This window comes from Boleophthalmus pectinirostris, unplaced genomic scaffold, assembly GCF_026225935.1.
Source record: "Boleophthalmus pectinirostris isolate CB_2022bp ecotype Guang Dong unplaced genomic scaffold, ASM2622593v1 HiC_scaffold_21, whole genome shotgun sequence".
NCBI classification, from domain to species: domain Eukaryota; kingdom Metazoa; phylum Chordata; class Actinopteri; order Gobiiformes; family Gobiidae; genus Boleophthalmus; species Boleophthalmus pectinirostris.
This window is the reverse complement of record NW_026571175.1, coordinates 32423283-32446882: the sequence shown is the minus strand read 5'-3', so window position 1 is coordinate 32446882 and position 23600 is coordinate 32423283. Positions and strand designations below refer to the sequence as shown.

Here is a 23600-nt window from a genome sequence, read left to right as displayed (position 1 = left end):
TATGTACGACTGCACACATTCGAGAGTTTATGAGTATTTATTTTATGCTCAACTACAGACAAATATGCACGGATTTCTTAAATATGCACAGATTTCTAACCTATGCACACGGATATTTCTGAAATCTTCCTTACTCTATAGTTTACACTATTTAGGCGACTTTAAACCTACAACCAAAAGTCCCACATTTGCTGACTTGGTTTGTAAATGAGATATAAAAAGAGATATTGAAAAAATTTAAAATACATTAGTCGATTTTAATATATTTTTTATATCTCATTTTCCAACCAAGCAAACAACCCTGGGCTATTTGCTTGTTGGTTTACAGTCTCCTAAATAGAAATAAAAAAACTTTACAGAATTCATAAACACATAAAAGACTTGTTTTAAGACTTTTAACTTCAAAACATTTAGGAGTTTACAACAATGTAAGTTAATGGTCCACTCATTTAGTAATGGGGCAATTTGATCATTTCAAAGCAATAATCAACTTAAAAGACACAGACACAATCACAAACTTTGGAAAATTAGCATGACCATTTTCAAATTTATTGTTTATGAACTTGGTAAAGTTCACACTATTTATAATTATTATTTGTATTAATTATTTCATGTTCCATCCATCCATCCATTTTCTTCTGCTTATCCAAGGTCGGGTCGCAGGGGCAACAGTCTGAGGAGGGCCTCCCAGACTTCCCTCTCCACACACACATCCTCCAGCTCTTCCAGGGGGATCCCGAGACGTTCCCAGGCCAGCCGAGAGACATAGTCCCTCCAGCGTGTCCTGGGTCTTCCCCGGGGCCTCCTCCCAGTGGGACATGCCCAGAACACCTCCCGAGGGAGGCGTCCAGGAGGCATCTGGAAACAGATGCCCGAGCCTCAACTGGCTCCTCTCAACGTGGAGGAGCAGCGGCTCTACTCCGAGCTCCTCCCGTGTGACTGAGCTCCTCACCCTATCTCTAAGGGAGCACCCAGCCACCCTGCGGAGGAAACTCATTTCGACTGCTTGTATCCGCGATCTTGTCCTTTCGGTCATTACCCAGAGCTCATGACCATAGGTGAGGGTAGGAACGTAGATTGACCGGTAAATCGAGAGCTTCGCCTTTCGACTCAGCTCCTCTTCACCACAACGGTCCGATACAGCGACCGCATCACTGCAGACGCTGCACCGATCCACCTGTCAATCTCACGCTCCATCCTCCCCTCACTTGTGAACAAGACCCCGAGATACTTGAACTCCTCCACTTGAGGCAAGGACTCTCCCCGAACTGCCACCTTACCGTGGTGGGGGAGTTTGTGTACCCGAATGATCCTAGGAGCTATGTTGCCCGGGGCATCACGCCCCTGGTAGGGTCTCCCATGGCAAACAGGTCCTAGGTGACGGGGCAGACTAAGAGCAGTTCATAGAACCCATATGAACAGTTCAATATCGAGGACCGTTACGTCGCCCGGTATGGCGCAGCCAGGGCCCCACCCTGGAGCCAGGCCTGGGGTTGGGGCTCGAATGCGAGCGCCTGGTGGCCGGGCCTTTGCCCATGGGGCCCGGCCGGGCTCAGCCTGAAAGGACAACGTGGGTCCACCCTCCTGTGGGCTCACCACCCGCAGAGGGGTTCATAGGGGTCGGGTGCATAGAGGACTGGGCGGCGGTCGGGGACGGGTGTCCCGACGGCCTGGTCCACACACACAGCATCTGGCTGTGGCGACGTGGAATTATTTCATGTTTTGTTTAATTAATTATGAATGTTTAAAAGAAAAAAAAGAAGAAAAAAAGCCCGTGTTATCGCTCATCCAGAGTTATGTACGTGTCATTATGTGAATAAAAAATAAAAATAATAAATCAAACTTTTACTTTGGACGTACTTCCTGTTTACCCGCGCTCTCATTGGTCAGCTTGACGTTGACGCTGTCGACGCTGTGCCGGGTGGTGAGCGCGCGCACATGAAAGGCCGGGAGCGTGTGCAGACTTCACAGGGCTTTGATGTTTTCATAAGGTTAGCACACACACACAACACACACACATACACACACACACACACACACACACACACACACACACACACACATACACACACACACACACACATCACACACACACACACACATCACACACACACACACACACACACACACTCACACATACACACACACACACACACACACACACACACATACACACACACACACACACACACATACACACACACATACACACACACACACACACACACACACACACACACACACACACACACACACACACACACACACACACACACACACACACACACACACATACACACACACACACACACACATACACACACACACACACACACACACACACACACACACACACACACACACACACACACACAACACAGACAAAACAACCCCCGTGTTTTGCACCGAGACTCGTTACTCTCAATGGGCCTATTCATTTGAGCCGAATACACATCTGGGCGATTAAAGCTGCATTGTGTAACTTTTCTGGTGGAGGGTCTGTCAAATGCTTTTTTCTCGATGGAGATGTTATTGCTTTGTCTGGAATGTTTCACAGTATCGCATTAAACTTTTTTTTTTTTTTTTTTTTTTATCGGCATGGAGATCAAACCAGAGCGAGTTACAGGTCAGATCTGCGGAGAGACATACCTGTTTTTCGAGGTATTTTTGAGCTATAAACCCACCTGTGATTGAATAAATGTAAAGTAGAGCTGTTTAATGTCACACTGTGGAACATTCCAGGCAGAGAAATGACGTATCCATAGAAACAAGCAGGTGACGGACCCCCAACCAAAAAGTTAGACACCATAAGTTTCAAAGTTTACCAAAAAAAAAAAAAGAAAGAAATATATGTAGGCCGTGTTGTGTTTACATTACTTTTAGACTACTTCAGGGTTTATTTGGATTAGTGACTTTTATGATTATACGAAAATGAGCCTGTATACTTAAAGCTGCACTGTGTAACTTTTTGTTTCTGCTTGGTTCCATGGAGATGTCATTACTTATTCGTCTGTCATTACGCTTATTCAATTACAGGTGGTTTTATAGCTCAAAAATACCTACAAAACAGGTATTCTGACTGTGAGCGGGGTCGCCTCTCCACAGATCTGACCTGTAACTCGGTCTGGTTTGGTCTCACACGTAGAAAGGTTTAAAGCCATACTGTGAAACATTCCAGACAAAGCAATAACATCTCCATGGAGAAGAGTATTTGACGGACGCTCCACCAGAAAAGTTACATAATGCACCTTTAAAAAAATAATATTGCAATTTTCGCAACCCACTATTTTATTTATTTATTTTTATATTAATAAAATGTATTTATTTATTTTATTTTGTTTTTTATTTGCATCTTTTAGGCTACCTGAACAAAATGAGCTTGTAAAAATAACTTTCACAGCCCTTTATTTATTTTTCTTTATTCATTTATTCATTCATTCATTTATTTAAAAATGTTAAAATAGCCCAAATAATCCCACTATATTTAAATACAGGCCTATGCTTTTATTTTTTTGTTGTTTTGGCAAATTTTATCGTTAATAATTACTAAAAGAAACAGGATTAGCATCGTTCACTTTGATTACATCACATTATTTAGGCTCTGTGTGCTAATTTATGTTCTTAATTCGTCAGAGAGAAGAAAACAGCAAAGATTACCAATAAAATAACAATATTGAGAAAAAAAAAGAAAAAGATTTATTTAGAAAAACGTTATAAAATTAGGCTTATACACGATACTAACTCGTGACTCGCTCCGAAAACTTTCCCAGTAGTTTGTCGCCATCTTGTGACGGGGAAAGGAACAACAACAACAAAACATTACGAACATTCAAACTTTACTTTTTACTCGATTTTTTTTATTATAGAATATATAAATTCAAAACAACAAAAGGCATTTTTCTTGGCAGTAATAGTTAACGCAGATTTTCATGCAAACCAAACTGACCTGGTTCATAATTAGACTTTATAAAACAAAAACGAGTAACAGTTTGATACTCCAAAACGTGCAGTGCAATAAATGACAAATATAAGGCTTACAGTACTAGACTAAGTAAAAATATTAAATCTTTTGTGAGATATATTACATAAAAACATCTGTAATGTTTGATAAAATCTTTCACTACAATAACTTTTCATTTAATCAGTATTTCCCTATATTGTCACTCGTTCGGAGGTCACACTTTCATTAATTTAATTTGTAATATAAACATATCAAGTCTACTTTTTCACTTTTTGAATAGGAAATATGTATCACAACATTTATTGATTTTTACGATTATTTCTGTGCAATGAAAAGCGTAGAAAAACATGTATATTTACTATGAGTGGGCTCGCATCTCCACAAACCTGACTCTTATCTAGCCTTTCTATTTCCATGGGTTCTTGCGGGTAACTTGGCATCTCCACAAAGTTACATGGTGTCGCTTTAAGACTTAAGTGGCACTGAGTGTAGAAAATAAAATAAACGTTTATGAACACTTTGCCAAACTCACAGATAAAAAAAAAAAAAAAGACATTCACAAAAGTTCGTAAAAGCTTCAGTAATACATGAGCAGTGACAATGTAAACAAGATACTGTTTTGAACGGCTCCTTCGTTGTTGTTTTATGTTACACAGTGAGAGACTTCATGTTCCTGGTCACAGAGTCCCAGTGCAGAGGGTCCCAGGCCAGAAACCAGCCCGTGAAGATGGGCGGCTCGTGGCCCTGCTTCACCACCACCAGCGGGGTGCTCTTGTCCCGCCCGCTCGGGTCTGACTTTATGTACTGGATCGCTGAAACAAGAGAGATTATGACAAATGATTAGTACAAAATTACAGGTCAGAGTATTTTTAAGTAAGTGTGTTTAGTTCGAACCTGATTTGATGGATTCTGTCTTTTCCACTTCATTCGCGTCTTTTCCAATCCAGACAAAAACCTGAAATTAGGGATGTAACAATAACTGAAATATTGTGATAATGTATCGTCAAAAGTCTCACAATAATGCCGTGGGCCGTCACAATATATTGAATCACAAGTTCTTTTGCTTAAATGCATGGTTTTACAGTAACAACAGCTTATAAACTTAGAGAACTACATATCCCATGATTCATTTCAGTGCAGACAACATGAAGAAATATGTTTTTTACTTGAATTCTTGGGATTATGATGGAAATAATTCACCCCAAAATCTTGTCATGGTATTTTAAAAGCAAAAAAAGTGTCGTATCTACAATTATATCAGCCTCTTCAAACTATCGCAAATAAATATCGTACAGTGAGATGCAAATTGTGAAAACATCGTACCGAGAGATTTAGATTCCTACCTGCAATACGTGATTTGTGTTACAGCATCTGAATCAGGGGTCTCCAGCCTGAAGCTCAGGAGCTACTAGTGCCTCTTCAAGCCCTTCAAATAGATCGCCAAGGGATTTTTGAATTCTATGTATTGTGCTTAATAAGTAAAATTTGATTATTGATGACTTTTTCATCACCTAAAGTGAATTTTCCACTTTACGGCACCTCCATGTGTAGAATTGATCAGGCTTTTAGAGCTAAATATGAAATGTTAACCCTTTGCACTCATAATAACCTAATGAGAACTTAACAGAACTCTGTAGTTGCCTGAAAGAGATACTAAAATTCCATGACATTTTCAAAACTTTCATTGAAATAAAAAATTACATGACATTTCTAGGCCTGGAATATGACATTTTTAATTTGGCCATACTGACTTGTCAAAGCCTGATCTCGTCAGATCTCAGAAGTTAAGCAAGGCCGCACCTGGTTAATACTTGGACGGGAGACCAGAGGGAAAATCAGGAGCCACAGGGGGGCGCCAGTCACAAAAACTGTCATTGTGTCCTTAGGCAAGACACTTCACCCACATTGCCTAGTATGAAAGTGGTGTGTGCATGAGTGATGGTGGTGGTCAGAAAGGCCGATGGCGCAGATTGGCAGCCTCGCTTCCGTCAGTCTATCCCAGGGCAGCTGTGGCTACAGTAGTACACACTACTGAGTGTTGAGTGAATGACTAATGAGCTGTAAAATGCTTTGGGTATCTTGAAAGGCACTATATAAATGCAATGATAAATTTAAAAAATAAATATATTTCCATGACTTTTCCAGGATTTCCAGCCCTGGATAATGGTTTATGTTTTATAAGCATCTAACTGTTCCCCACCTAAGGTTTGCCGTGACTCTTATATTTACTCAGTCTCTTTGCGACAGCTGAAATGAGCAGCTCTCTGGCATTTCATTTTGTAAAAGAAGCTCCCTGGAGAAAAAAGTTTGGAGACCCCTGATCTAAATATGATGTATCACTCGCTCAAACTGTCTCAGTGTTGGAGCCGTTTTGTTGTGGTGTGACACTTTGACATTTTCTGTTTGTGGTTGTGTCAGCGAGTTTGAAGACCACGTGTTCATGTGAAAACTAACGATAGACCCAAACATCAGGCCAGTGTGTGGACTTTTTAGAGTATCAGCGATCTCCAGCACAGGCCCATCTTTGGTTTTGGTCAATCTACTGATTTAAAAATACACATAAAGCTTTATATTAACACTTGAATATAAAGAGATAGCTGCAGCTCTTTTGTTGGTTTGTGGTAAAAAGGTCTTGAGATTGAGTTTGTAGTAAATTTAAATTACACAATCTGGGAAAATAATCCAAGTGTCCCATTACCTGGTCCCACACGTCCAGCAGCATGACGTCATCTTCAGCCAGATCGTCCTGTGTGAATTCTCCAGGGACCTCCTCAATCTGTACACCGAACCAAAGATTCACTCATCACAAACTCAGATTAAAGGAGATATTTTTTTTATATCATGCAGCCTGTAAACCCTGTAGTGTGAGCTCAGCCTTCATATTCTCTGTATTTATCACATACTATGAATCTCCCGGTCTTGTTGGAGCAGCCGAACAGACGAGGGGGGTGGGCCATGGTTTCACTCTCCAGGTTTGGAGACGTCTGATACTCGGTCCTGCCGCCCAGTGACTCCCAGAAGTCCGCTGGAAGAACAACAAAGAACAACATATAAGAACACAACATTGCAATATATTAGACCCAAGCCAGCCCAATCTATAGGCGAGTTTCAGCTGACGTCATTGTTATTAAAAGCCCGCGTTTCATGCTGGGAAATATTTTGGTCTGAGGCAAGAAACACGGTAGCGGTCAAACACAGTGCGTAACCTCGCGTATTTATCCCCGATAATGGTAAATTCCTGCTGCATTATCGGATGCACAAATAGAAGCACGGAAGAAGGAAAATGTCTTTTTCGTATTCTGAGTGAAAAGAAACCGCTAACGGCGAATTAAACGGCTTTCAAACATCCGCAGAGCAAACGTAGAAGATCCTAACAAACCGTGGACTCCAACAAGTTCAACAACACATCGAGACTCTTGGAGGTTTTCATCTTTTCTGCTGTGAATGGTCCAGGAGTTTCCACCAAGTCATTGTGGATATCACCAAAGTGAATATTTGTCCAGGTAGTTGGTGATTCTGACCAGAAATTTGGTTTGTTCCACCTTTTGTAGGGGTTGAAAAGGGTGATTTGGCTCCATCGATGCTTATGACCAATTTCTGGTCAAATGGTCTTGGGTCCTCTGCCGTTAGAGTGGATAAATAACCGGGATCAATACCCTTTACGTGCTTTCTCGCTCCGTCCGTCATGTTGAATTAGTGTTTCTTGCCGCCGACCAAAATAATTCCCAGCATGCAACGCGCGCTTTTGTCAACAATGAAACTCGCCTGTAGATCTATTCAGAATCAATATCAAAAACAATTATTCCTTCCTTATATGACATGAATTTTGTGCTGGAGAATGTCTTTTGGTTTTGAAATGAGGACTTTTTCTCAAAAGATTATTTCAATTTCCATGGAACAGTCTTTATCAGAACAAGTATAAGCTCACCTGACAATATTCAACATACTACTATTATATTGTGTTAAAATACATTGTGTTGTATAAAAAGTTTTTTTTAATAATGACTGTGGTGATGAAAATGGAACAGAAACAAAACTACAATCCAATGCTGCCATTTGACCAATAATAATAATAATTTAAAAAAAACTAAAATAGCTTGCTGATATATACAACATTTTGAATAACTTTTCCTATTCAAAAGATCTAATGTTTAGTTTAAATCTTTAATCAATATGGCAAGGATACAAAACAGTGCATTAGTGTTAGGGGTGTGCAAAAATATTGAAATATCGATATATTGTTTAGTTTAATGTCATGATACAGTATCGATATCATGGGCTGCTGTATCGATATATCAGCAAGTGCATTTTTTTGGTGTATTTGACAAGATTATTTTGTCACAGAGCTACAGTTTTGTTGCTTGTTTAGAGGAAGGAAACTTGTTTATGCAACACATTTGACATTTTCACAGTTTTGATGATTAAAATGTTTGTGTTTCATATGAATTTGCATAGGAAGCGGTTTAACAAAGACTTTTAGTATCACAGCCATGATTTAGCCTTTATTTTTTAAGTAATCGTATTGAATCGATTAGAAATATATCATATCGGACCAAAAGTGCACTGTATCGAGGTATGTATCGTATCTGCAACTCCTTAATGATCCCCAGTCCTAGTTAGTGTTGTAGTATGTTGAGGCGTGTGTGTCAGACCTGGCTCGTCTCCCTCCGTGATGCGAGTGGTCGTACACTTCAGCTGCTCGCTCATATACTCCGCCCCCTTCTCCTCCTCCTGACTCGCCCCTTTGCCCATCCACAGGTAGCCCCGCCCCCCCGCCAGCTTCAGCAGGAAGGCGTCGTTGGAGTTCAGGCTGACGGCGCACACGTCCACCTGCAGGCAGAGAAAGGAACTGCGTCACACGTCACATACGTCAAAGTTTAGAGTTCAAAGTTCGCTTTATTGTCAATTTCTTCAAATGTCCTACACATGTAAAGGAATCGAAATTACGTTTCTCTCTATCCCATGTGCACAGAAACAACAAATAGCATCACCTCTAACCACTACAGTAACCATAGATAAATAAATTAAGATAAAAACACTAGTGTACAGTGCAGTGCAGTTCATCTCAATACTTATGGTGAAATTAATTTTTTCTACTTCACTTTGCTTCTTTTCAAGTTCAGAAAAGTAGATGGGGACTGAACAATGAACATGTATACATAGTTATATTCCATTTTGTTCATTGTAAACTGCTTACTAATAAAGTATTGTAACAGCAAGTCGGTAATACCATTGATTTCCTATTCAAAACTCCAGGACTATGAAGCATAGAAGTATAATAAAATCTGGAAGATAAATCCAAGATGGCACCGTATTGTTTTCAATGGCCTGTGCTCAATGGTGCAAAAAAAAAAAAAAATCCCCCAAAAAGTGCGACTTACACTCCAGAGCGACTTATTGTGCAAAAAATACAGTAATATAGGACCTTTAATGATCACAGCCTGCTTCGTTTCCCTCTCAACCAATTCGCTTCTAAGCATTTTTTTTATTTCCCTAATGTACACAGATCATTATTTTACATTTTCTACATCGCAAACTGCTTCATAATGGAATATTTAAACAGGAAGTCAGTGGCATCGACTTCCAAATGTGCTGCCGTAGCGTTTACCTCTGCGATCCTGGTGATGGAGGCCAGGTTGCGTCGGACCTGGAAGAGCTGCGTGTCAGGAGGGGGCGCTGTTCCTCCCAGACGTGAAGTCCCGTTCTTATAGATGATCAGGGGCTTGGATTTAAACAGACTGAGGAGGTGTGGAGGCTCTTTACCCTGACACACTCTCACCTACAAGAAAACCAGAAGAAATAGGTGAATTAAGCGAAGTTGTACAGTTAAATTATGTAGATAAAATGTCAATAAATGAAAACTCTCTCATAATGTGGCCTTACACGGAGAAGGTCTGAGGTTCAATTTCAGTTTCTCTTGTGGTTAGCTTATAAACAACTGGTTGGTGGCACGATTCCAGCCTAAATAGTGCATACTGTTATTTTGATCCTGAAGCAAGACACTTCACTTAATATAGTTGACGTTGTGTGTGATTTGTAATTTATTGTTCTTTTAATCAAGCGTGAACATGTCAGGACACACAGAGACACACACAGAAAGACAAGACAAGCGAAATACAAACAAAATAAACAAAATAAAGAATAAAAAATAATAAAAGATTTAAAAATCAACAGTACAGTGTTTTCTTAATATTGCTTATAAGAAGTAAAGGAAAATTTTTTATGTTTTATGGAAGCTGGTTAATTCCACTGACTCCATTTAAGTACATAGTGACAAACAAGATCTGGGAAAATATAATAAATATAATAAATTAGGGGTGTCAAATGATCGCGTTAATTGCGATTAATTAATTACAGTCATATTTAGCGCGTTATGTTTTTTAATCGCGTTAATCTCATTTTTTATCTCTAACTTTAGTGTTTCTGTATGTGAGTTTCTTTATTATAAAACCTGTTTTTATGTGTTGTTGGGACAACAACACACACACATACAAAACACATTTATACATTTTTTTATTTCGGCAATTCCACTCATTGTCGGAAACCCACACAAAACACGCGCAGTAAGAGCGACATTTACCAGAACTAACACCAAGACTAAAACCAGGACTAATTCAGTCCAGGACTAAACCAGGACTAAACCAGGTCTAAACCAGGACTAAACCAGAACTAAAACCAGAACTAAAACCAGAACTAAACCAGGACTAAACCAGAACTAAACCAGAACTAAACCAGAACTAAAACCAGAACTAAAACCAGGACTAAACCAGAACTAAACCAGAACTAAAACCAGAACTAAAACCAGGACTAAACCAGGACTAAACCAGAACTAACACCAGGACTAAAACCAGGATTAATCCATTCCAGGACTAAACTAGGTCTAAAGCAGGTCTAAACCAGGTCTAAACCAGGACTAAAACCAGGACTAAAACCAGTGATCTCATATATAAAGCATTTCTCTATCAATAATATTTTTAATCTGGTTAAGGAAAGACTGGACTTTTTATTGTCTTTAAGTAAACAAAAGTTATTATGTTCAGATTTCCTCGTCTTTGCTACTTTACAGCAAACAGTTTCTTATTCGTGGAGACTTGGGCTCAACAGCCAATTTGGGGAGATTTGTTAAACAATAAATGACTTTATAAAGTCACTTTTTTTGTTCTATATGAGTCTTTTGATCTGCCACAATAATGTAATAATGAATTTAAATGAAAATACCTCAAATTGAAGCTTTTCTCAGCAATTTTTAGGTGAGATTAAAATGAGATTAATTAGATTAATTAATTACAGATCATAATTAATTAATCTCTCATTTTTTTTAATTGCATGACAGCACTATAATAAATATCTGAAAAGGTCACATACTAGGGGTGGGCGATATATCGATATTTTAAATATATCGAGTTTTTAAACTCGATATGAATTCTGACATATCGTATATATCGATATAATGTTTATATTCAATTCTGATTTCGCCGCTTCGCTTGTTTACCTTCTCTGTCATCGCCTCCGCACCCCCGCCTCCCTGATTTCGTTCGCTCGTGTCTCCTTCACTCGTCACTGTCGCCGTAAACGCTGAAAGTTGGTGCCAGTGAAAAGCTTCAAGCACCACGAACCTTTTCCAGCATTTACAGACAAAACCATCAGCAACAAAACCTCATATTCCACCGAGTCGCGTCCTTTAGCCCGAAAGAAGCTAAACGAGCTGAGCTGCATGAGAAGTGCTGTTTATGCAAATGAGTCATGCGCTTAAGTTTCGTTTCTGTAAAATGTAAACACACGTGCGCAAAACTGCATTAAACACATTATTATCGCAAACGGGCTGATGTGGCTCTAGAGTCGTTATGTTTTATATATTGTAAAGTTTAGTCATGTAAAGTTGTTTTTATGCAGAATATTTAAATTAATAATCTGCTGCAGTGTCACTTGTACAATAGTGTTTGGAAACGTTGGGTTTGATCTGCAGTGGATTGTGGGATTAAACCTCAGAGCTCCTCACTGCTGGATAATAACATGGATCTATTAAAATAAGGAACATCCTGAGCTTCTTCTGCTAAATGAGCTCATGGTTCTGGTTCTGGTTCTGGTTTGGATAACAGAGTTAATGCAAAGATGAGCTTGTGTTGAGTTGTTTTATTTATGAATGAAAATAAGGAAATATGTATTATTTCTTTTATTTTACAGTTAAATTATTATTTATGTAATTAGTTTTTTTTTTGTAATCTTAAATGTTCCTGTATGAACTGCCGACCTCTTACACTTCAATTAAAAAAAAGGACCTTGTGGAATTTGGCAGATTTTTTTTTGCAGTTTTCAGTTTTAGGGGGTTATTTTTTCTTGAACATATATCGAGATATATATCGTATATCGAGATATATATCGTATATCGAGATATAGCAAAATATATCGAGATATATTTTTTGATCCATATCGCTCACATACTAAACCACCATCTGACTGCTTTATTGTGAAAGTGATAAAAATGCAAATACTATAATACCGCTTTAATATAATAAATACTTTTGTTTGTCATTGTTTTTAGATATTTTTGACAGTACTTTTCTTGACCCTCGTCTTTTAAACATCATATTTCCATTTCCGTCAGTCTCTATAAAAGCTGCAGTGTGTCAGATGCCCTCCCGGTGCTTGTGCTTGTACCTGTACTGCGTTTCCTCCCAGAGAGCGGTCCAGCTCCACGGTGAGGAAGGCCGAGGCGGTCAGGTCGTCCAAGGAGCTGCTGGACCCCTGCCTACAAACACAAACACACACAAGACGCATTTTACACAGGCTTGTACTTACACAGCGCTATGTATGTATGTTTTTATGATGTTACCAGATAATTACATGTAACATATACACAAAATATTGTATGGATGTCACTAAGTCAGTACCTGCACCTGCACTGTAGAAAGTAATGAGTAGTTTAAAGCCTGGATCCTACCTGGACTAGTCTTATTCATCAACCGGTTTCACTTCAGGGAAACTATCTGACCTCGCAGCATTAGGATTCGTTCGCTTGACAGTAGGCAGATACTTTTTTTATTTAACCAATCGCTGCTGTTTGGTCGTGACGTGTGAAATGCGCCGCTAACGGGGCTAACTGGTATATTAAACTTTTCCCAAATCCTGTAGGAAGAAGGACAATAACGTCTTTCCCCTTGATAAAATTCATCAAACATTCTCTTTGTTCTCTTTGTTTAAATCCTCGGTTTCGGGAATTGTTGCCAACACAGAATGTATGGGTCTTCGCTGATTGGCTGGTGCCCGAATTCGCACTTCTGGGGTTTTTGTCTTTTGTCTTTTGTCTGACCGTCTAGCGTATTCTGATTCCTGACCTAGACGCTGGAGAGAAATGAAATTGAGCAGAGACAATAGGTGGCACCAGCCTGACTATACCTGGATGACTGATTATACAGAAAATACCTAGTTTACTTAAAATGACTTTGAATTCCAAATTGTAATCTTAATTTGAGTAATTTTGACAATTTATTCACTTGACAGACCAAGATTTGACATGCAGGAAATGTTATGAAACAAACAAGGTGCACGGTCTGCTAAAAATATAATTTAATAGACAGAAAATCATGCAAATTAAGATTTCAGTTTCATTATTGACGTTTGGATTGAGCATTTGGCGCCCTCTGCTGGCAACAGTTGAGAACAAATAAGGTGACATTTAGATGCGGTTGCCGTTTAGAAGCTACTGAAAATATGCATTAATCCTGGGTTTAGAAGAGTAAGTTTGTGTCTCGTGTTACAGAGAAACAGCCTTGACACAAATGAGACTCAGATGAGAGAGGATTAAAGTTATCAGGTGCAACAGGAGGACGAGTATCAGAGCAGAACGAGAGGAAGTGAAACATGCAAAGAGATAAAGAAAAATATGCTCTTTCTGTTACAGTAATAGACAACAACAATGACTGTGTTCGACTGCATCCATTTTACTGGACCCAAACAGAATAACTATATCCAAAGACAAAACTACACATGTGCATTTAAAGGTGCTCTGTGTAGGGAGTGGATTAAAGAGAGAAAATTATGCAAAACTGACCTTTTTGCACAGGGGTGGGCAATTCTTTTTTCCATGGGGTCACATGAGAAACAGAAAGTATTGTGGAGGGCCAAAATGCTTTATTCAATTCTGCATAATATGAATTGTAAAAAAGTTAAAGTAATGAAGCTTTAGTCCATGCATGAGGTAAAATGTTAAAATATGTTTGTTTTTTTTTGTTGGTCAGAGTGAACCAAAGTATTATGTACTTGGCCCAGGAGCTGCACAACACCCAGGTCTGTTTTTGCAGCTTTCTACCATGTTACCAAGGTGGGGGGCAAGGTGGTTTAAGTGTCTTGCCCAAGAACATAACAACAGCATTCATCTGTGAGAGCTGGAATCACATCAACAAGGATCTGAGCACTCAAACAGTGTTATTATGTCGAGAGCAGGATTCAAACCGTTAACCTTCTGATCAGTGGACAAATGCTCTACCAACTGAGCTACTGCCTAAGATCAGTGGATAGAAATGCTCCTTTAGGTTACGTCTGAGTCAGGTTCGTGGAAATGCAAGCCTTTTTTCCAAGCGTTTTTCCCCAGTGCAATAAAAACATCCATAATGTAAATATTGATACTTTGCAGTGACATGACGCTTGGGGGTGTTCTACATGTATCTCTAATGGTGAAATGTTTACGAGTTACCATGGTGACACAATGCACGTATTAGCAAAAAGTTTTATGACTTTCTGAAAACTTAAGAAAAAACACAAAATGGATTTAAACAGCTCATTTTCTAGAACCTGTCGACAGGGGCGTTCATAGTCATGTTATGATTCTACGCTGCAATAAAGCTTAGCCAAAATTTAAAAATGTAAACACATAATCAGAAAGTGACGTAAAAGTAAATTATCTGAAATGAAATGATCAGTCTGTGCAGCAAGATCATTTTAACTGACAAGTTATCTTAAAATAAACAACCTCTAGACTAGAATTAAGCTCTCAGAACTTGTAAGTAGAGAATAAATCTGAAAACAAGATGAATAACCTGGTATAAGTTTTAAAATCTTGGCCAGATCAGAGAAATTTGCAATGTAATTTACAAAGGATCAAGAGTCCTTTTTGCTGCAAATTTACGTGGTGGGGCCTAGCATATGCTCAGTGGCGGAGTTAGAAATTTGGGGGCCCTAGGTGAACTTGAGTTTGGGGCCCTCATTATAATGCACCGCTTTGTTTTTGTTTGTTTTTTTTATATTTATTGTCTGTTTTTCCCCATTGTTCTTGAGACACGCACATTTTTATTTGAATTATGGTGGATTGGAAATTGTCTTATTCAGTTATTGTTGTTCAGTCGCCTACTAGATAACCAGAACTGAAAGTAGTTTTATTTTTTTTGCTAGTACAGTTACATTTTTGTTTACATACATTACATAGGATTAAAATTATGCCATGATTATGTTCAAATCAGGGTCAAGCTGACTCGTCCATTCTAACGTGAAAGGTGGAAATGCTTTGACAGTTTAAACAGATTTGAGAGTCAGATATTATTTTGATGGTGTTTTCTTGTTTAAAAATAAACCACTCTCATTTAATGTCATATTGAGAGAAAATAAAATTGCTCTGAGGCCTCGGCCATTAGTGGCACTGTGGGAAATTGGTTGGGGGCCCCTCCAGGTTCGGGGGACCTAAGCGGCCGCCTACTTTTGCCTAACGGTAGCGCCACCTCTGCTTAAACTTGTTGAAACAGTGTGTAATCTAAATAAAACACGTGTTTGTGCGTTACCACGTGTAGATGATCTGCCGGGCGCCGTAGGTGTACAGGATGATGTAACAGTCTCCTCCGTAGAACTGCCCATAGGTGCTCTCGTCCACAGGGACACGCCCGCTGCTCTCCACCCTCCAGATCTACAACAAACACCGAAGATTCATAAAAACGTTTAAAAGTGCATCTCTTCTTTAGTATATTCACAGATAGCAGCAATAGTAGTAATAGTAGATTTGGACTACTTATCAAAAATGACCTTATTGTGTGTTGTTTTGCTTCACACATGCACTACGAAAGCATTGTCTGTGTATTTGAGCAAAATTTGACTTCCTCAGTACAGATATATTGCACGGTAATGTGAGTTTTTTCGGAAGGTTCAATGCGTGTCCTAAAAAGAAGCACAGGAGATGGAGAATCCGAGAGAACAGGCCACTTTATTTCAGCATTTCCATTGAGAGAGATTCAAGTTGATTACCAAGTACAACTGCCACCCCGGAACGACGCCTCTGACCAACTCAAAATCAGGGGTAGCTTTATACTACATCTTGACAAAACATTAACTTGTTGATTTAACATATACAGCAAGAAAATGAACAATACTGCTGACCCAGTACACCTTATCATGGGTGGAAACATGCCACGGGGACCACATATGTCAGTTTTTCTGCTTCGTGGCACTCAAAGTCCAGAAAAACATGTTCTTTATGGCACTCAAAGTACAGAAAAAACATGTTATATAGACCTATAGATAGTCATACGTGTTTTCCACCCTGTTGTCATTCCAAAGTCCATAATATTAGGTGAATTAGCATGACCAACACATAATATTTCCCACAGTAAACAGGTTTTGAGGTAAAAAACTAAACAAAAAAATCGAAAAAAAAACTCTAGGTATGTTTTGGATGAGGCAACAACATTCCAACATGACAAAAAGCTGCTCACAGTATTCAGTTTTGCATAATACAGGACCTTTAAACATCTTGTCACGTGTAAAAATCAAAAAAATGATTCCTCACCTTGGTGTCCCCGCTGCCGTCGTCCACCATGTACTGCGCCGCCATGTGGTGGGACTGGTGCAGTTTGGACGCGTCAAACTCCACCTGCTGAATGTGAGCGATCCTCTCGGTGACGTAGACCTTCCCCAGACCCTCGCTCTCGTCTCGGTCCCTCCAGCCCAAGAAGAACTGTTTGAACATGGGCGTCTCCCCTCCCTCCGGCAGAACCTGGATCTGAGAGCGGAGATGGAGGTGGAGTGAGCAGAAGGTGCAGATGTGATGTCATAGGATAAAGAGATGTACCGTATTTTTCAGATTATAAGTCACACTTTTTTTTCCTTTTATTTGTTGGGTGTTTCCTGCGACTTATATTCTGGTGCAACTTATATATTAACATTTTCACACTGAAGCGTGGAGAGGTTCTAGTCTTGTGTGTCAGTATCTGCTGCTCCTGTTCCTCCTGTACCACTGTCACTTGGCTCTACTGCGCATGTCTCCTGCAGAAAGAGCCTCTGTCCTGTCTGTATCATGTCAGTCAATAGCACCATTACTTCTGTATCACTGAACAATTTAACATGTAAGTGACCTCAGTGCCATCCTGTCGGGATTCAGAAAGGCCCGAATAATTCTAACTGGAACTGATGCTGAGTCTGACGACAGCGACACAGAAGAGGAAGCGGCGTCTGTTTACCTCCGGAGGTCGTGGAGTTGCTCAGAAGTGACACCGAGGATGAAGAATTGAATGGATTTACTGATTTGGAGTGAGATGGAGAGTTTGTTAAACTTGTTCTGTTCTGTTGTTTATGTTATAGTTTATCTGAAGAACTGTTCATATGTGACGTTAACAGTCTGTTGTTCTCTGTTCAATTGTTTTTACTAGAACTTGACTTTCAAGATGAAATGTCGGTTCCTGGTCTCTGATTTTATAAAATAAATTTCCCCCAAAAAGTGCGACCTACATGTTTTTTTCTTCTTCATTATGCCTTTTTTAGCTGGTGCGACTTATACTCCAGAAAATACAGTATATAAAAACAAAACTATTCATTGTACAACATTGAAAAAATGGTCTGTGAGGAGCTGCACAAATTGCAAACACAAATTTGAACAATAACATGCTCAAAAAAAAAAAAAAAAAAAAACATGCACATTTTAGTTTGTTTATTGGATAGCATGTTCCCAAGTATTGCATTTAACTTTTCTCCATGGTGCAATCACCAGGCTGAATTACAGATCAGGTCTGTGGAGAGGCAAGCACCCTCAGTGTAGGACTCAGAGCCATTGGACTGTCCAGGGATACAGGTAAGGTTACATATAAGGATTACCCAGGACTTAGGGCAGGAAGGGCCTTCCAAAAGTCTGTAATGTACATTTTAAAAAAAAATCTAGAGCAGGGGTCTCATAGCCTGATTCATCAGTCGATTTAACTTCGTAGAAACCGTCTGACCTCGCAATGTTAGGATTCGTTCACTCGACGGTAGGCTGGTACTTTTTTTCATTTAACCAATCGCTGCTATTTGGTCGTGACGTATGTGATGCGCCGCTGACGGGGCTAAGTGGTATATTAAGCTTTTCCCAAATCCCGTAGGAAGATAAAATGTCAAGGAGCTCACCGGAGGAAAAAGGTTGAAGACCCCTGATCTAGAGAACATGTAGTGGGAACCTGCTGTGACGGTTTTTACCCAAGGACCAGAATTCTACACTCCACCCCCGGTAAGAAACCTGTTTTTCACAACATAGTAAAAGATAATTCTATTTTGTCAGCGTCCAAAAGCTTTACAGTTTGTCATGGAGCTGTACGACTCTGGGGTTACACAAACAAGGTACTTTTTTGTTACTTCTGTAATTGAACAAATGCAAAATAAATTTAAAGCAGTAACACTCCCATAGAGATAAGCAGGTGGAGGAAACAGATTATTTCTACTATCAGTTTTTCTACTTCTGCTTCAAACACGCACACCCACAGAGCTCAGTGCATGTGGTTATGTGGTTTGTACTCATTGGAAGGGCATAAATATTGGGCGATGGCACCAAAATTACCTCATTTCCAAAAGCGTAGAAACAGGATTGTGGCTAAAAAAACTAAACTGTTCAATTTGTAACAGTTTTATCTGACCACTAAAGAGTTCATTTAATGTCACAAACACGCTCCACGTTTCTGGTCTGACCCACATCTCGCTCAAACTCTGATTCTGTCTTTTTACTTTCTGCAACTTTCTGTAAAAATGACATATTGAGGGCAGAGATGTTAAAAGCAAACGTGTCTTCTCTTCTCTCATAAATTTGGAATAAGGCCATGCAAATGCTGGTGTAAAAATACATTCTTTGTTGATTATTAAAATAGAACGAGCTTAAATCCTCCACAGTGAGGTCAAATTTTGCTCAAAACTGAAATCCCGATGATGTGAAACGGTTATTTATTGTCAACGAGAGGAAGAATAGACATGATCTTTTATTATTTGTATATATATATTTTTTAAATTTGTGCCACTTAAACTGACTTCGCTCCAAGATTGAGAAGCAGAACTAACAAGAAGCAGGAAGTATATTTTAATTTTGAATCCTAAATACTTGTTTTTGTAACTGAAGGTACTACTAAATCTGAAGCTCTGTTATTCAAGTTGGACTTTAATCTGAGCTTTATTTTAACACAATCTGCGCAGAAAGAACAGAAATACAACAGGTGAACTGATGTTAAACAAGTCTAGAATTTACCAACCGTTTTTGACTAAGGCTACGTTCAGACTGCAGGTTTTAATGATTAATTTGGATTATTTAAATGAAATACTATCGTTTAGCAAGGTCATTCACATTTCCAATTAAATGCAACTTGTATGTGATCTCCAGTGTGAACTTTAAACGCCCCAAAAGTGTCCCACATGTGCATTGGAAGGACACAAAGTTTTCAGAAGTCGCCTAAACATTTCTGCGAGCATTGAGCCCCTGGAGATTTTAAAGTTGCTGTTGTACCGGAGCCAGAACATGTACAGCTTATTTGTTTTAAGGAGGAGATTGAGAAGGAGAAGGACGAGGTTTTTTGGCCGTGGCGTTTTGTGGGGCAGCGGCAGCGACGTCCGTAGAAAAGAACGTGTGGGTGCAGAGTCGCAGACAAGAGTGGTGGAATTGATATGGGCTTCACTGCTTCACTCACATAGAGTTCAGAAACAATTTTCGTCTGACGAGAAGAACGTTTGTGTGACATTTGTGCCGTTCAGACTGAAGTCGCATGTCAAAAGATCGGATATGTATCGGTTTTTGGAGCACATACCCAAGTGTCCTGGGTCACATTTGAAAAAATCGGATCTGTGTCGTTCAGTCGTTAAAAGATCGGAAACAGGAGCATAGGAGCGAAAAAATCTGATTTGGGTCACTTCAGGCTGCAGTCTGAACGTAGCCTAAGAGAAAGAGTTATAAAAGTTCCATAAGCGTTGGTGAGAGTGTACCTGTGTATTAGTGTGTGTACCTGTGTGTTAGTGTGTGTACCTGTGTTAGTGTGTGTACCTGTGTGTTAGTGTGTGTACCTGTGTATTAGTGTGTGTACCTGTGTATTAGTGTGTGTACCTGTGTATTAGTGTGTGTACCTGTGTGTTAGTGTGTGTACCTGTGTATTAGTGTGTGTACCTGTGTATTAGTGTGTGTACCTGTGTATTAGTGTGTGTACCTGTGTGTTAGTGTGTGTACCTGTGTGTTAGTGTGTATTAGTGTGTGTACCTGTGTGTTAGTGTGTGTACCTGTGAGTTAGTGTGTGTACCTGTGTGTTAGTGTGTGTACCTGTGTGTTAGTGTGTGTACCTGTGTGTTAGTGTGTATACCTGTGTATTAGTGTGTGTACCTGTGAGTTAGTGAGTGTACCTGTGTGTTAGTGTGTATTAGTGTGTGTACCTGTGTGTTAGTGTGTGTACCTGTGTGTTAGTGTGTATTAGTGTGTGTACCTGTGTGTTAGTGTGTGTACCTGTGTGTGTTGTGTGTATTAGTGTGTACCTGTGTGTTAGTGTGTATTAGTGTGTGTACCTGTGTGTTAGTGTGTGTTACCTGTGTGTAGTGTGTTACCTGTGTGTTAGTGTGTGTACCTGTGTGTGTGTTAGTGTGTGTACCTGTGTGTTAGTGTGTGTACCTGTGTGTTAGTGTGTGTTAGTGTGTGTACCTGTGTGTTAGTGTGTATTAGTGTGTGTACCTGTGTATTAGTGTGTGTACCTGTGTGTGTGTGTACCTGTGTAGTGTGTGTACCTGTGTGTTAGTGTGTACCTGTGTAGTGTGTGTACCTGTGTTAGTGTGTGTACCTGTGTGTTAGTGTGTGTACCTGTGTGTTAGTGTGTGTACCTGTGTGTTAGTGTGTGTACCTGTGTGTTAGCGGGGTAGCCCATCTGCTGAATGAATCCCTCTGCTGTCTTCATGGCCTCTCTTCTCTCGTTGGCGTTTGCGTTACGACCTGAGAAAGAAATACACAAACAAATACACAAAAGTTTAGGTCCAGGAGAGTGAGTTTTGCAAAATCAGCTCTGAAATTACACAGGAAAATTCCAATTTGTTTTCTGAGGTGGTCCAAGGACATGAAGGCCTGACCAGGGTGATAAACTGCCTTTGATGCATACACATGAATAGTTATTACAACCAATTGCAAGAAAGAAGAAAGTAAAGGGTCAAACTGAATCTGTTTTGATAAATTCACTCCACCGTTTCCATTTATCATTGCGCAATCCATACTAGGAAGGATTTTCCGAAAAAGTGAGCATCAAACTGCCATGTTTGATTTCTCAGTGGGATGTGTCTATTGTCAGAGTTGATCTTTTCAAGTCTTTTGAACCATATCACTTTTGTTTCTGGTTCTGATATTGTCATATTTTAGTTTTGGGATTCGGACATCATAATTGTGTGGTTGTTGGATGTTCTAACAGCGGAAAACGGCTTGAGAAATTTGTTTGCAAACTCCATAACTGCAAAAGGGAATCAGATGTGTGTGACTGCAAACCTCTGTTCAAACTGTTTCCCTTCCCAACGGAATTGAAAAACACTGAAAGGCAAAGGCGATGGGCAGGATTGATCCATGGGAAGGATGAAAAAGGAAACCTTTGGCTGCCTAAGAAATCATCCCGAGTTTGCAGCGAACATTTTGTATGTGAAGCGCCAACAAAGTAAAATCCCGATCCCTCGCTCAAACTTGGTTACGAATTTAAAAAGTCAACATCAATTTGAAATTCACCAACTGTTCACCAAGAAACACCTTCCACTGGAAAGAGACCAAGACGTGATGTTGCTGTAAAACCACAAGAACAAGAAAGTGCAGCTCAGTCTGTTTGTCTTCTGCACCTCTCGCTTAACAAACGGGATTCTGCTTTGTTTTCACTCCACATACAAAATGTTCGCTGCAAACTCGGGATGATTTCTTAGGCAGCCAAAGGTTTCCTTTTTCATCCTCCCTGTGGATCAATCCTGCCCATCACCTTCACCTTTCACTATTTTTCAATTCTGTTGGAAAGGGAAACAGTTTGAACAGAGGTTTGCAGTCACACACATCTGATTCCCTTTTGCATTTATGGAGCTCACAAACTTCCAAAGCCCATTTTTTGAGCCGTTCTCTGCTGTTAGAACATCCAACAACCACACAATTACAATGTCCGAATCCCAAAACTAAAATATGACAATATCAGAACCAGAAACAAAAGTGATATGGTTCAAAAGACTAAAAAAGATCGACTCTGACAATAGACACATCCCACTGGGAAAACGAACATGGCGGTTTGATGCTCACTTTTTCGGAAAATCCTTCCCAGTATGCACTGTGTGATGACCGGAAGTCCGAAATTCGTGATGCGCGTATTGGTTGTAATAACTATTCATGTGCCAATTTCTAACAAGTTAAAACAATATGGGCCCTTTAAAGCTGCAATGTGTAACCATTTTCTGATGGAGGTTGCGTCAAATGCTTTTCACCATGGGGATGTTATTGCTTTATCTGGAATGTCTCACAGTATGCCATTAAACCTTTCTATCTTCATGGAGACCAAACCAGACCAAGTTACAGGTCAGATCTGTGGAGAATCAACCCCGCTCACAGTCAGAATGTCTGTTTTTGAGGTATTTTTGAGCTGTAAAACCATCTGTAATTGAATAAATATAAAGTAGAGCTGTTTAAAGTCACACTGTGGAATATTTGAAGCAGAGCAAAGACATAACTATCGAAACGAACGGCTTTAAATGTACCTTTCCACACAAAGATGATGTTGTTTTTCCCGTGGTCCAGGATGAAGCACTCGTCAGACAGAAGGTCGCTCTGTCTGAAGGGGTTCTCCTCCTTCACCACGGTCAGCTGCATGGACCCCGAGGCGTCAGACACCTGCACACACAACGATACAACACTCCAACCACTCCAGTCTCTGTACAGTCTGAAGTATCTGCAAGTATTTGGATTTCCAAGTATCACTCAGATAAGAACGACACACAGCCACGTCTGAAATATGCAGGACTGAAGCAGGTCTGATTCTGAAGTGGGGCTCTAGTCTGAACCACAAAGAGCGAAACCAAAAACAGCTCGGTTTCAGAAGACATCAGTGCATTCTACAGACCAGTGATGTTTGATACAGATGGGGGCAGCGAAAATGAATGTTAAAAGCAGGTTTTTGATCTAATACAGTGAGTTTTTTAGGTCTCGTCACTAAAACAAATGATTAGGGCTGTGCAAAAATATTGAAATATCGATATATCGTATAATTTAACGTGCTGATACAGTATCGATATCGTGGGCTGCTGTATCGATACATCACCAAGAGGATTTTTTGGCATATTTTACTGAATAATTTTGTTACAGTGCTGCAGTTTTGTTGCTTGTTTATGTGACATATTTGACATTTTCACTGTTTTGATGATTAAAATGTTTGTGTTTCATATGAACTTTGCG

At 39.7% G+C, this 23600-nt stretch overlaps 1 protein-coding gene across 1 annotated transcript in view; it reads right to left on the bottom strand.

Annotated features, from left to right (window-relative positions):
- Window positions 1–3835: 3835 nt before the first annotated feature.
- Window positions 3836–23600, bottom strand: part of scin (scinderin) — a 51630-nt gene continuing 31865 nt past the window's right edge. The window contains exons 6-16 of the mRNA XM_055157663.1: window positions 22907–23039; window positions 21046–21134; window positions 16731–16943; window positions 15733–15854; window positions 12620–12710; window positions 9570–9740; window positions 8614–8791; window positions 6865–6986; window positions 6660–6737; window positions 4856–4916; window positions 3836–4773 (exon numbers count right to left, since the gene is read on the bottom strand). Of these exons, the coding sequence (XP_055013638.1) occupies window positions 4610–4773; window positions 4856–4916; window positions 6660–6737; window positions 6865–6986; window positions 8614–8791; window positions 9570–9740; window positions 12620–12710; window positions 15733–15854; window positions 16731–16943; window positions 21046–21134; window positions 22907–23039 (1422 nt within the window). The 3' untranslated portion in view covers window positions 3836–4609. The remainder of the gene's footprint in view (window positions 4774–4855; window positions 4917–6659; window positions 6738–6864; window positions 6987–8613; window positions 8792–9569; window positions 9741–12619; window positions 12711–15732; window positions 15855–16730; window positions 16944–21045; window positions 21135–22906; window positions 23040–23600) is intronic.